Source organism: Triticum urartu, chromosome 6A (assembly GCF_056163025.1).
Source record: "Triticum urartu cultivar PI428250 chromosome 6A, HENAU_Tu73, whole genome shotgun sequence".
In the NCBI taxonomy this organism is placed as follows: Eukaryota; Viridiplantae; Streptophyta; class Magnoliopsida; order Poales; family Poaceae; genus Triticum; species Triticum urartu.
This window is the reverse complement of record NC_141878.1, coordinates 427182976-427197361: the sequence shown is the minus strand read 5'-3', so window position 1 is coordinate 427197361 and position 14386 is coordinate 427182976. Positions and strand designations below refer to the sequence as shown.

Genomic DNA, 14386 nt, shown 5'->3' with positions numbered 1-14386 from the left:
ACAAAACTTTGCGCTCGGAGGCCCAACATGAGTCTACAAGAAGAAGGTTGTGTAGTAGACATCAAGCTCTTTTCTAGCACCGTTGCTGGGGAGGTTAGTGCTTGAAGGTATATCTTTAGATCTTGCAATCGAATCTTTTAATTTCTTGTTTTATCACTAGTTTAGTCTATAAATGAATACTAAAAAAACTGAATTGAGGTTGCCTCATATGCTTCATCTTTTTAATGTCTTTCGTGAAAATAAGGATCCCGATAATTGTGCCAAAGTGTTATAAGAAGAATGCATTAAAATATTTGGCACTAAATCTTTGAATGATGAGCATGATTGCAATGTTGTTAGTATGAATTCTTTGAATATCCATGATGCTAATGATATGCAAAGCCATAAGCTTGGGGATGCTATGTTTGATGAAGATGATATTTTTTGTCCCCCAAGTTTTGATGAGCAAATTTATTATGATGATAGCATGCCTTCTTTTTATGGTGATTATATTGATGAAAGTTGGTTTGGAAGAGTGTCAACTCTAGGTAATGATCCCATTATTTTGGAGGGTGTTGACTCTTATAATATTTATGGAAGTGGATTTGGAGAGGTCATGACTTTATTTAGTGATGAATCCACTATTTCGGAAGAGGTTCCAATTGATTATGGGGACAAAGTTGCTATCTATGATGATTATTGTGATGACTTGTATGCTATAAAGAATAATGATAACCATGAAACTTTTCATCATGATTTTAATTTTCAATTCGATTATGTCTCACATGATAGTTATTTTGTTGAGTTTGTTCCCACTATTATGAATGAGAAGAATTTTGCTTATGTGGAGAGTAGTAAAATTTCTATGCTTGTGCATCGTGAAAATAATGCTTTATGTGATGGTTATATCGTTGAATTCATTCATGATGCTACTGAATATTATTATGAGAGAGGAACATATGCTTGTACATTTTGCAATAATATCAAGTTTCCTTTCTATGTGTTGAAAATCTTGAAGTTTTGCTTGTTTCACCTTCCTATGCTAGTTGATTCTTATTCCCATAAGTTGTTTGCTCACAAACTCCCTATGCATAGGAAGTGGGTTAGAATTAAATGTGCTATTCATATGCTTCCTGATGCTCCCGCTATGTTTCAATTCTTATCCTTTATGTGAGCATCATTGAATTCGTCATGCCTAGCTAAAAAGGCATTAAAGAAAATCGCTTATTGGGAGACAACCCAATATTTTTTTCCTACTGTTTTTGTGTGTTCACATGATTATGCTACTGTAGTAATCATGTTTTATAGATTTTGTTTCAATAAAGTGCCAAGTAAGACCTTTGGGATGATCTATGGTGATAGTTGATTTGATCTTGCTGAAAAACAGAAACTTTTGTGCTTAGGAAAACAATTCTCATTTTTAACAAAAGCGTGATAAAATACTGATTCTTTTTGCAGAAGATTATTAAACAAATTTCTCAGGTTGTCCTAATTTTTCAGAATTTTTGGAGTTACGGTCTTCGAAAGTTACAGATTGCTACAGACTGTTCTATTTTTGACAGATTCTGTTTTCTAAGTGTTGTTTGCTTATTTTGATGAATCTATGAGTAGTATCGGAGGGTATGAACCATGGAGAAGTTGGAATACAGTAGATATTACACCAATATAAATAAAGAATGAGTTCACAACAGTGCCAAAAGTGGTGATCTATTTTCTTATACTAACGGAGCTTATGAGATTTTCTATTGAGTTTTGTGTTGTGAAGTTTTCAAGTTTTGGGTGAAGTTTCAATGGACTAGGGAATAAGGAGTGGCAAGAGCCTAAGCTTGGGGATGCCCAAGGCACCCCAAGATAATATTCAAGGACAACCAAGAGCCTAAGCTTGGGGATGCCCCGGATGGCATCCCCTCTTTCGTCTTCGTTCATCGGTAACTTTACTTGGGGCTATATTTTTATTCACCACATGATATGTGTTTTGCTTGGAGCGTCATTTTCTTTTATTAGGATTTGCTTGCTGTTTGAATAAAATATTAAGATCTGAAATACTTAAATGAGAGAGAGTCTTCACATAGCTAAATAATTATTTGACTACTCATTGATCTTCACTTATATCTTTTTGGAGTACTTTGTCATTTACTCTCGTGCTTCACTTATATCCCATGAGTAAATGGTTGAATGAATTGAATATCATAAATCTGAATTTGTATATGTTTCATATGCTTATACCATGGGGAGTAATGACTTCACATTTAATAAGTGGAGGTGGTAAATTTATTGAAAGTTAGCAAACATAGTATTGATCACTTGAACAATTCATGAAAGAATATTGAAGGAAGAGAGATTTCACATATAAATATACTATCTTGGACATCTTCAATGATTGTGAGCCCCATTAATTATTTTCAAGCTTGATCAAATTAGTTGAAGTTGGACAAGCAAGACAACTTAATGAGTTATGTTTGGGTATATTTGTATAGAATTTATATTGTTATGGATCCTCCGACATGTGGTGCTTGCTTTTTAGAATCTTTTGCTCGCCAAAATTTCTGTACTAAGTAGAGATACTACTTGTGCATCCAAAAACCCTTGAACCAAGTTTCTTCCATGAATGTCCACCAAATCTACCTATATGCGGTATTTACCTGTCGTTCCAAGTAAATTTGCATGTGCCAAACTCTAAACCTTCAAATGATAATATGTTTTGTATGCCTGAATCGCTCATATAGCGACTAGGGGCTATCAGTATCTTCCATGCTAGGTGGGTTATTCTCACGTTGAGTGGAATCCGCTCATCATTCACGAGAAAATGGATGGTTACCGGGATGCCCAGTTCCATGCTCAAATCAAATCAAAATTTAATTGCAAACAAAACTCCCCCAGGATTGTTGATAGTTGGACGGTACCCATTGTTTCGGACCAGCCGTGGAATGTGCTTGTTGGTGGTGGGGGAGTAAATTTTTTACCATTTTGTTTGGGAACCTCCTATAATGTGTCTAGCATGGAAGATAGTGAGAACTCTTGGTTGCTATGTTGACAATGAAAGCATACCTCTCAAAATTATTTTCATCTCTGTTTTAAAAGCTTTGAGCTATGGCACCTCTGCAAATCCCTGCTTCCCTCTGCGAAGGGCCTATCTTTTACTTTTATGCAAGAGTCAGTAGTATTCCTTCTCATTCCAACCTACTCTTTAGTTGGCAAGCATCATGTGATGGGGAAAGATCTAAGAATATATGGCCATTCAAATATATTTGATCATGAATTATTATTGTTGACAATTATCTATATGATAAATAAGTTGGGAGGCGAAACATTAAGCCCCTATCTTTCTTTGTGTTCAATGGATGCTATTTGTTCTAAAAATATGCTTTGAGTGGTAGCAATCATGGAAGACTATATGATAGTTGAGTATGAGGGATTTGCTAAATCAAAGCTCTTACATAGACCCTTCCTGAAAATAAGATGAATTGCAATTGTTTGATGACCGAGAACATAGTTTGTTAGTTTTCAAGAAAGTTTATGATGTATGCTTCAACATGTGAATAGCTTGGTACTTGATCGTGAGAAGCTTTGTGATATGAACTACTGTTATGATATATAATGATGCTAGAAAAAGTGATTAAAATTATTATTGTTCAAACTTGTGTACTTGATAGCATTCCACATCAAAAAATATGTTTTTATCATTTACCTACTCGAGGACGAGCAGGAATTAAGCTTGGGGATGCTTGATACGTCTCCAACGTATCTATAATTTTTGATTGTTCCATGCTATTATATTATCCATCTTGGATGTTTTATATGCATTTATATGCTATTTTATATGATTTTTGGGACTAACCTATTAACCTAGAGCCCAGTGCCAGTTTCTGTTTTTTCCCTTATTATTGAGTTTTACAGAAAAGGAATATCAAACGGAGTCCAAACGAGCTGAAAATTTATGGTGATATTTTATGGAACATAAGAAGCCCCCGAAGCAAAAGAGTTGGGCCAGAAGAGTCCCGAGCCAACCACAAGGGTGGAGGGCGCGCCCTACCCCCCAGGAGGGTGCTTTATAACCCACAAGTATAGGGGATCAATTGTAGCCTCTTTCGATAAGTAAGAGTGTCGAACCCAACGAGGAGCTAAAGGTAGAACAAATATTCCCTCAAGTTCTATCGACCACCGATACAACTCTACGCACGCTTAACGTTTGCTTTACCTAGAACAAGTATGAAACTAGAAGTACTTTGTAGGTGTTTTTGGATAGGTTTGCAAGATAGTAAATAGCACGTAAATAAAAGCTAGGGGCTGTTTTAGGTAAAGAAGCAATAAATTTAGTATAGCGAGTGTGGAAAAGTGGTGGTAGGAGTTCGAAATTGTCCCTAAGCAATTGACTATGTTACTAGACCAATAGCAAGTTTTATGTGGGAGAGGCCACTGCTAGCATGTCATCCCTGACTTGGAATTCTATGCACTTATGATTGGAACTATTAGCAAGTGATAACCCACAAGTATAGGGGATTGCAACAGTTCTCGAGGGTAGAGTATTCAACCCAAATTTATTGATTGGACACAAGGGGAGCCAAGGAATATTCTCAAGTATTAGCAGCTGAGTTGTCAATTCAACCACACCTGGAAACTTAATATCTGCAGCAAGGTATTTAGTAGCAAACTAATATGATAGTAGTGGTAACGATGGTAAAAGGTAACGGTAGCAAAAGTAATGTTTTTGGGTTTTGTAGTGATGGTAACAGTAGCAACGGAAAAGTAAATAAGCGAAGAACAATATATGGAAAAGCTCGTAGGCATTGGATCAGTGATGGAGAATTATGCCAGATGCGATCGATCATGTAACAGTCATAACCTAGGGTGACACAGAACTAGCTCCAGTTCATCAATGTAATGTAGGCATGTATTCTGAATATAGTCATACGTGCTTATGGAAAAGAACTTGCATGACATCTTTTGTCCTACCCTCCCGTGGAAGCGGGGTCCTATTGGAAACTAAGGGATATTAAGGCCACCTTTTAATAGAGTACCGGACCATAGCATTAACACATAGTGAATACATGAACTCCTCAAACTATGGTCATCACCCGTAAGTATCCCGATTATTGTCACTTCGGGGTTAGCGGATCATAACACATAATAGGTGACTATGGACTTGCAAGATAGGATCAAGAACTCTCATATATTTATGAAAACATAATAGGTTCAGATCTGAAATAATGGCACTCGGGCCCTAGTGACAAGCATTAAGCATAGCAAAGTCATAGCAACATCAATCTCAGAACATAGTGGATACTAGGGATCAAACCGTAACAAAACTAACTCGATTACATGATAAATCTTATCCAACCCATCACCGTCCAGCAAGCCTATGATGGAATTACTCACGCACGGCGGTGAGCATCATGGAATTGGTGATGGAGGAAGGTTGTTGATGATGATGGCGACGAATTCCCCTCTCCGGAGCCCCGTGCGGACTCCAGACCAGCCCTCCCGAGAGAGATTAGGGGTTGGCGGCGGCTCCGTATCGTCAAACGTGATGAATCCTTCTCTCTGATTTTTTCTCCCGGAACACGAATATATGGAGTTAGAGTTGAGGTCGGTGGAGCGTCAAGGGGCCCACGAGGCATGGGGTGCGCCTAGGGGGTAGAGCGCGCCCCCACCCTTGTGGTCAGGGTGTGGGCCCCCTGACGTGGATCTTTCTTCCAGTATTTTTTATATATTCCAAAAATAATCTTTGTTGATTTTCAGGTCATTCCGAGAACTTTTATTTCTGCACAAAAATAACACCATGGCAATTCTGCTGAAAACAGCGTCAGTCCGGGTTAGTTCCATTCAAATCATGCAAGTTAGAGTCCAAAACAAAGGCAAAAGTGTTTGAAAAAGTAGATACGTCGGAGACGTATCAGCAAGCATCCGCAACTACTAATGTTCATTAAGGTAAAACCCAACAATAGCATTAAGATATATTGGTCCCGCTTCAATCCCGTATGCATCAATTTCTATGCTAGGTTGAAGCTTCTGTCACTCTTGCCCTCCAATACATAGTCCTATCAACATACAACTAACCCTATGGTGTGATCCACACGTGCGCTCATATGATGGGCACCAAAGGACAACAACATAACCACAAGCAAATTAAATCAATCATAGTAATTCACCAATCACCGATAGGACAACGAAAATCTACTCAGACATCATAGGATGGCAACACATCATTGGATAATAATATGAAGCATAAAGCACCATGTTCGAGTAGAGGGTACAGAGGGTTGCGGGAGAGTGGACCACTGTAGATAGAGGGGGAAGGTGATGGAGATGTTGGTGGAGATGGCGGAGGTGTTGGTGAAGATCGCGGTGATGATGATGGCCCCGGCGGCGTTCCGGCGCCACCAGAAGAGAGGGGGAGAGGGGCCCCCTTCTTCTTCTTCTTGCTTGACCTTCTCCCTAGATGGGAGAAGGGTTTCCCCTCTGGTCCTTAGCCTCCATGGCATGGGAGGGCCGAGAGCCCCTCCGAGATTGGATCTGTCTCTCTGTCTCTCTCTCTCTCTGTTTCTGTGCTCTGGGATTCTGCCCTTTCACTGTTTCTTATATATCCGGAGATCCGTAACTCCGATTGGATTGAAACCTTCGCCCCGATTTTTCTCCGAAAATTAGCTTTCTTGCGGACAAATAAGAGCAGCAACCACCTTACGGGGGGGGGGGGAGGGGGGCACGAGGGTCAGGGGCGCGCCCATGGGGCAGGCACGTCCCCCTGCCTCATGGCCCCCTCGGGCACCTTCTCGCGTTGATTCTTCTTCCCATATCTCACAAATATTCCAAAAATATTCTCCGTCCGTTTTTATTCCGTTTGGACTTCTTTTGATATGGATTTTCTGCGAAACAAAAAAATGCAACAAACAGGAACTGGCACTGGGCACTAGATCAATATGTTAGTCCCAAAAATAGTATAAAAAGTTGCCAAAAGTATATGAAAGTTGTAGAATATTGGCATGGAACAATAAAAAATTATAGATACGACAGAGACATATCAGCATCCCCAAGCTTAATTCTTGCTCGTCCTCGAGTAGGTAAATGATAAAAAGGATAATTTTTGATGTGGAATGCTACCTAGCATAATCTTGATCATGTAATCTAATCATGGCATGAATATTAAGACACGAGTGATTCAAAGCAATAGTCTATCATTTGACATTAAGATAATAATACTTGAAGGATACTAATAAAGCAATCATGTCTTTTCAAAATAAGATGGCCAAAGAAAGTTATCCCTACAAAATCATATAGTCTGGCTATGCTCCATCTTCACCACACAAAATATTCAAATCATGCACAACCCCGATGACAAGCCAAGCAATTGTTTCATGCTTTTGATGTTCTCAAACCTTTTCAACTTTTCACGCAATACATGAGCGTGAGCCATGGACATAGCAATATAGGTGGAATAGAATATGATGATGGAGGTTGAGTGGAGAAGACAAAAAGGAAGAAATTCTCGCATCGACGCGGCTAATCAATGGGCTATGGAGATGCCCATCAATTGATGTCAATGCGAGGAGTAGGGATTGCGATACAATGGATGCACTAAGAGCTATAAGTGTATGAAAGCTCAAACTGAAAACTAAGTGGGTGTGCATCCAACTTTCTTGCTCATGAAGACCTAGGGCATTTGAGGAAGCCCATCGTTGGAATATACAAGCCAAGTTCTATAATGAAAATTCCCACTAGTATATGAAAGTGATAACTCAAGAGACTCTCTATATGAAGAACATGGTGCTACTTTGAAGCACAAGTGTGGTAAAAGGATAGTAACATTGCCCCCTCTTTTTTATTTTTTTGCGGGCTTCTTGGCCCCCTTTTTTATTTAGTCTTCTTTAGCCTCTCTTTTTTTCTTTTTTTTCATGGGGCAATGCTCTAATAATGATGATCATCACAATTTTATTTACTTACAACTCAATATTACAACTCAATACTAGAACAAAGATATGACTCTATATGAATGCCTCCGGCGGTGTACCGGGATGTGTAATGATCTAGCGTAGCAATGACATCAAAAACGGACAAGCCATGAAAACATCATGCTAGCTATCTTACGATCATGCAAAGCAATATGACAATGAATGCTCAAGTCATGTATATGATGATGATGGAAGTTGCATGGCAATATATCTCGGAATGGCTATGGAAATGCCATGATAGGTAGGTATGGTGGCTGTTTTGAGGAAGATATAAGGAGGTTTATGTGTGATAGAGCATATCGTATCACGGGGTTTGGATGCATTGGCGAAGTTTGCACCAACTCTCGAGGTGAGAAAGGGCAATGCACGGTACCGAAGAGGCTAGCAATGATGGAAGGGTGAGAGTGCGTATAATCCATGGACTCAACATTAGTCATAAATAACTCACATACTTATTGCAAAAATCTATTAGTCGTCGAAACAAAGTACTACGTGCATGCTCCTAGGGGGATAGATTGGTAGGAAAAGACCATCGCTCATCCCCGATCGCCACTCATAAGGAAGACAATCAATAAATACCTCATGCTCCAACTTTGTTACATAACGGTTCACCATACGTGCATGCTACGGGAATCACAAACTTCAACACAAGTATTTCTACAATCTACAACTACCCACTAGCATGACTCTAATATCACCATCTTTATATCGCAAAACTATTGCAAGGAATCAAACATATCATATTCAGTGATCTACAAGTTTTATGTAGGATTTTATGACTAACCATGTGAATGACCAATTCCTGTCATCCCTCTAAATAGATATAAGTGAAGCAAGAGAGTTTAATTCTTTCTACAAAAGATATGCCCACGCTCTAACAAATATAAGTGAAGCAAAAGAGCATTCTATAAATGGCGGTTTTCTATGTGAAGAGAAACAGGCAATCCAAACTTCAAAAGATATAAGTGAAGCACATGAAGCATTCTATAAAGCCATACTCAAAAGATATGTAACACCCACAATGCGGCTATATCTCCCACGTGTCGGGGCACGACTTAGAGGCATAGCCGCATAGTAGGCATGTCGCAAGAGGGGTAATCTTCACACAATCCCATGTACTGAATAGAAAGGGATAAAGAGTTGGCTTACAGTCACCACTTCACACAAATACAAGTTAAACATACATCATCCAGAATACAATCAAGGTCCGACTACGGAACCAAAATAAAAGAAGACAACCCCAAATGCTAGATCCCCGATCGCCCCAACTGGGCTCCACTACTGATCGAAAGGAAAACGAAACAACACAACGAACACGATCTTCATCGAGCTCCCACTTGAGCTCAGTTGCATCATCTGCACTAACATCATCGGCACCAGCAACTGTTTGGAAGTATCTGTGAGCCACGGGGACTCAGCAATCTCACACTCGCGAGATCAAGACTATTTAAGCTTATGGGTAGGAAAGGGTAGCGAAGTAGAGCTGCAGCAAGCACTAGCATATATGGTGGCTAACATACGCAAATAAGAGTGAGAAGAGAAGCAATGCAACGGTCGTGAACTAGAAGTGATCCTGAAACTACTTACGCACAAACATAACTCCAAAACCGTGTTCACTTCCCGGACTCCGCCGAAAAGAGACCATCACGGTTACACACGCGGTTGATTCATTTTAAACAAGTTAAGTGTCAAGTTCTCTACAACCGGATACTAACAAATTCCCATCTGCCCATAACCGCGGGCATGGCTTTCGAAAGTTCAAAACCCTGCAGGGGTGTCCCAACTTAGCCCATCACAAGCTCTCACGGTCAACTAAGGATATTCCTTCTCCCAGGAAGACCCGATCAGACTCGGAATCCCGGTTACAAGACATTTCGACAATGGTAAAACAAGACCAACAAGACCGCCCGATGTGCTGACATCCCGATAGGAGCTGCACATATCTCGTTCTCAGGGCAACACCGGATGAGCAATCCGTACAACTAAAACCAGCCCTCAAGTTTCCCCGAGGTGGCGCTGCAAGGGGCTCTAGTTCGGACCAAACTTAGACAAGCACTGGCCGGGGGGGGGGGGGGGTTAAAATAAAGATGACCCTCGGGAGAGCGACTCCCAAGGGAAAAATAGGTGGTGGTGAGGCAAATGGTAAAACCAAGGTTGGGCCTTGCTGGAGGAGTTTTAATCAAAGCGAACTGTCAAGGGGTCCCCATAACACCCAACCGTGTAAGGAACGCAAAATCAAGGAACATAACACCGGTATGACGGAAACTAGGGCGGTAAGAGTGGAACAAAACACCAGGCATAAGGCCGAGCCTTCCACCCTTTACCAAGCATATAGATGCATTAGTTAAAATAAGAGATATTGTGATATCCCAACAAAACCATGTTCCAACATGGAACAAACTCCATCTTCACTTGCAACTAGCAATGCTATAAGAGGGGCTGAGCAAAGTGGTAACATAGCCAAACAACGTTTGCCAGGAAAGGAGGGTTAGAGGCTTGACAAGGCAATATGGGAGGCATGATATAGCAAGTGGTAGGTATCGCGGCATAGCAATAGATCGAGCAACTAGCAAGAAAAGATAGAAGTGATTTCGAGGGTATGGTCATCTTGCCTGAGATCCCGCAAGGAAGAAGAACGAGTCCATGAAGAAGACAAACGGGCGTAGTTCGAACGGATCCTCACAAACGCGACGTTATCAGAACTAACCCGAAGAAGCAACACCGAAAAGAAGAAAACAACATAGTAAACAACCATCACATAATCAACATGGCATGATGCACAACCAAGTATGATGCATGTCTGGTTTAATGAAGCATGGCATGGAAAAGTGCACAAACAAAACTACAAATTAAGTGGAGCTCAATATGCAATGAGGTGCATATTGACGAAACACCACATGACTTATTTAGTTCGATCTTGTTTATGTACCCAACAATATTAAATGTTTATTAACATGGCAAGAGGTGGAGCATAAGTAAACTACCTATCTAGGCAAGTTTAAATGAGGCCGGAAATAACAAACACAATTCCAGAAAATCCTCATGTGCATAATATGAATTTGGTACTGTTCTACCCTAAACCATATTTTATAGTTTTTAAACATGCAATAAAAGTGCACCATGTTAAACTAGGCATTTTTCTACCCCATTTACATATGGAGTTTATTTAAAACCGAGCTACGGTTATTTAGTTACGAATTAAAGCATTTTAGCATGGCAATTAAGCAAATACATGCAAACAGCAGTTTAAACATTTCAGACATGCATGAAAGTTGGATATTATTAATCTACACATAATTCTAAGCATCTTTCATATATAACTTATTTTAATATGATGCATGGTTGGTGAGTTATAATATGCATGATGTTGGAGGACTTTTCTGCAAAACTGTAGTCTCTGGATAAATGATTAAATTCGTCCAGAGAAAAAAACGTTATATGGGCCGAATCTGTTGGACCAACAGTGCACAGGGAAAAAAAGGGGAGGGCGCTCATGGGTGGCCTCACCATGGGCCAAGCCCAGGCTGAAGAGAGGCCAAGCAGGCCTGCTCGCTCGCTGGATCGGGTCGAGACGGGCGCGGTCAACGCGAGCGGGGCGAGCAGGCGCGGGATGAGCGAGCTCCTACTCGTTGTAGAGGAAGCAGAGACCGCGGTAGGCGATGGCGAAGCAGGGGACGTCGCGCGGTAGCTCAAGGGAGTCGCAGCGGCGGAGGACTCCGGCAAGAAAGGGCTCGTGGAGGAAGGGTGATTCGGCGGGGATCCGAAGGGCGGCGATGAGGAAAAACGGCGGCCACGATGGTCTCCTGTACGAACAAAAAGAGAGAGAGCTCAGAGAGTTGCGTGAGATGGGAGGGGGAGCAAAAGGGAAAGAACGAAAGGGAGAAGGAGAGGGACGGTGAGGCCCGGCCTGGTCATGGTCGAGGCGAAGCAGAGGCTGGGCGCTGGCCTTGGCGATTGGCGCCCACGACGTCGCCTGTTGCCTGAAGAACGAAGGAAGGGGGATTCAGAGAAGAAAACTGGGAAGTGAAGAAGAAAAAGACGGCGAGGGAGATGGCAGGGTAAAGAAGGAAGCAAGGGTAGTGCAGGGCACCTGTCTGCTCGTCGGGGACTCGCCGGAGCAGCGAAGCAAGGTCGGGGCCGGCAAGGAGGCGGCGCCGCAGAGCTGCTGGTGGCGGAGGAGCTCGGGCATGAGCTCCTGCTCGAGGAAGATGACGGGGAGGCAACAGAGCAGGGTGAGGTCAGCCTGATCCAGAGCTTGGACGACATCGAGGCGGATCCTGGTGGTTGCAGTCGCTGGCGGGAGGCGGCATGGAAGCAGATCAATGACGACTGGTCTCGAAGAAGCGGGGTGATGGCCATGGTGTCGAGGCAGGACTGCTGTTGCACGAATAGAGAGAGAGATGAGACTTCGAGAGAGAGAAAAGGAACCAAGGGAAGGAGGAGAAATAAAAGGGGCACGACGGGAGGGCCCCTGGTCGCCGGCGGCTCGAGAAGCTCGAGATCGAGCCTCCTGCTCGGTCTGGAGGTGGGCACTCGGCTGGCTGTGTGCCCGAGCGCGAGGGGAGCAGGGGAGCTGCGGATGCGGCGAGGACTGAACAAGGGAGGCGGCGGAGCTGATTGGTTGGGTGGATCGAGGGAGGCCTCGGGATGGAGGGGATCGAGAGGGGTTGTGGTGATTGGTGGGTTTGGATCCGCAGGGATCCCGAGGTGGGTGGCGGCGGCTCGACGGGACAAGTCCCTAGATTTTAGGGTTTGTCCAAAATAGACTAGGAGTGGACTATATATATGGAAAATAGAAGAGATTTGATCAACGGATTAAAATCTGATGGCTGAGAAACTATAGGTTAGAAATACCAATTAAGAAAACAGAGATATTTCATAGATGTTTGGGGATGATCCGGACCCAACGGTGACGACTGCCCGGGCCGGGTCCGGGACAGCTTTCGGACGCGCGCGCGAGGAGGTTCGCAGGCTGAAGAGAGAGGTTAGATTGGGCCTGTCGGTTGGTAGTGGACTGTGAAGACAGTCTAGGGAGGAAAGAGACGGAAAGTCTGGCAACAGTTTTCGGAGACCAAAAACGTCCGATGATTTGACCGACTATATTGTCGCTATAGTTATCCGTTGGGGCGTCAAACAGACTCCGAACGCAATGAAACTTGGCAGGCGGCCTACCTACAACAAAACAACACCACATGCCAACTTTCATCCCATTCCGAGAACATTTTCCGGCCACTTATAAAATACTATTTCGGACGTGCTGCGGGCGCGTGCAAGTGTGTCTGGGCTCAGAACGGACAACGGAAAGAATGGGGGGACCCGGATGGATGCAAGTTTTGAAAACATGATGATGCAATGCACATGATGACATGGCAAGATGCAACACGCAAGCAAATGACATGGCAACGACGGCGAATAACCGGAAGACACCTGGCGCGTCGGTCTCGGGGCGTCACAAGATATAAATGAAGTGCAATGAGCATTCTATAAATCAACCAAAGACTATCTCATACCAGCATGCTGCATAAAAGAAAAGTGAAAACTAAATGCAAAAGACGCTCCAAGATTTGCACATATCGCATGAACGAAACAAATCCGAACACATACCGATACTTGTTGAAGAAAGATGGGATGCCTTCCGGGGCATCCTATCCTCAAGCTTAGATGCTTGAGTCTCCTGGAATATTTACTTGTTCGGGAACGTAGCAATAATTTAAAATTTTCCTACGTGTCACCAAGATCAATCTAGGAGATACTAGCAACGAGAGAGAGGGAGTGCATCTTCATACCCTTGAAGATCGCTAAGAGGAAGCGTTGCAAGAACGCTGTTGGTGGAGTCGTACACGCAGCGATTCAGATCGCGGTCGATTCCGATCTAAGCGCCGAACAACGGCGCCTCTGCATTCAACACACGTACAACCCGGTGACGTCTCCCGCGCCTTGATCCAGCAAGGAGAGAGGGAGAGGTTGGGGAAGACTCCGTCCAGTAGCAGCACGACGGCGTGGTGGTGGTGGAGGAGCGCGGTACTCCTGCAGGGCTTCGCCAAACACTATGAGAGACGAGGAGGGAGAGAAGTAGGGCTGCGCCTTGGGAGAGAGAGACTCGTGTGTTATGCAGCCCCAAAACCTCCACTATATATAGGGGCAAGGGCAAGGGGAGGCGCCCTAGGGTTTCCCCTAGGGGGGGCGGCGGCCAGGGCAGATGGGATCTCCCCCTTGGGTGACTTGGCCCCCAAGCCAGGAGGTGGGAACCCTAGATGGGGCGCCCCAAACCCCCTGGTCACGTGGGAATAGGTGAGGGGGGCGCACAACCCCTTTGTGGGCTGGTTTTCCCCCTTCCCTTGGCCCATGAAGCCCCCAACACTTGCCGGGGCTCCCGAAACACCTTTCGGTCATGCTGGTCATCACCCGGTACCTCCGGACTCCAAAACCCTTCGTCCAATATATCAATCTTCTCCTCCGGA

At 43.4% G+C, this 14386-nt stretch overlaps 1 protein-coding gene across 1 annotated transcript; it reads right to left on the bottom strand.

Moving 5' to 3' along the window:
* Positions 1-9025: 9025 nt before the first annotated feature.
* LOC147965528 (uncharacterized) lies at positions 9026-12661 on the bottom strand. Its single transcript, XM_087528199.1, has 3 exons — positions 12016-12661; positions 11433-11905; positions 9026-10627 (listed from the first exon to the last, which is right to left on the bottom strand). Exons 1-2 carry the CDS (start codon positions 12282-12284, stop codon positions 11548-11550), a joined length of 627 nt encoding a protein of 208 aa, XP_087384325.1. The 5' UTR covers positions 12285-12661; the 3' UTR covers positions 9026-10627; positions 11433-11547.
* Positions 12662-14386: the final 1725 nt, after the last annotated feature.

What these genes read in the sequence shown, in the direction of transcription:
- LOC147965528 (XM_087528199.1), bottom strand. Translation starts at nt 12,284, where the DNA reads ATGGCCATCACCCCGCTTCTTCGAGACCAGTCGTCATTGATCTGCTTC. An exon ending in AGTCCCCGACGAGCAGACAG is followed by an intron (nt 11,906 to 12,015) that starts GTGCCCTGCACT and finishes TTCGTTCTTCAG; the next exon opens with GCAACAGGCGACGTCGTGGG.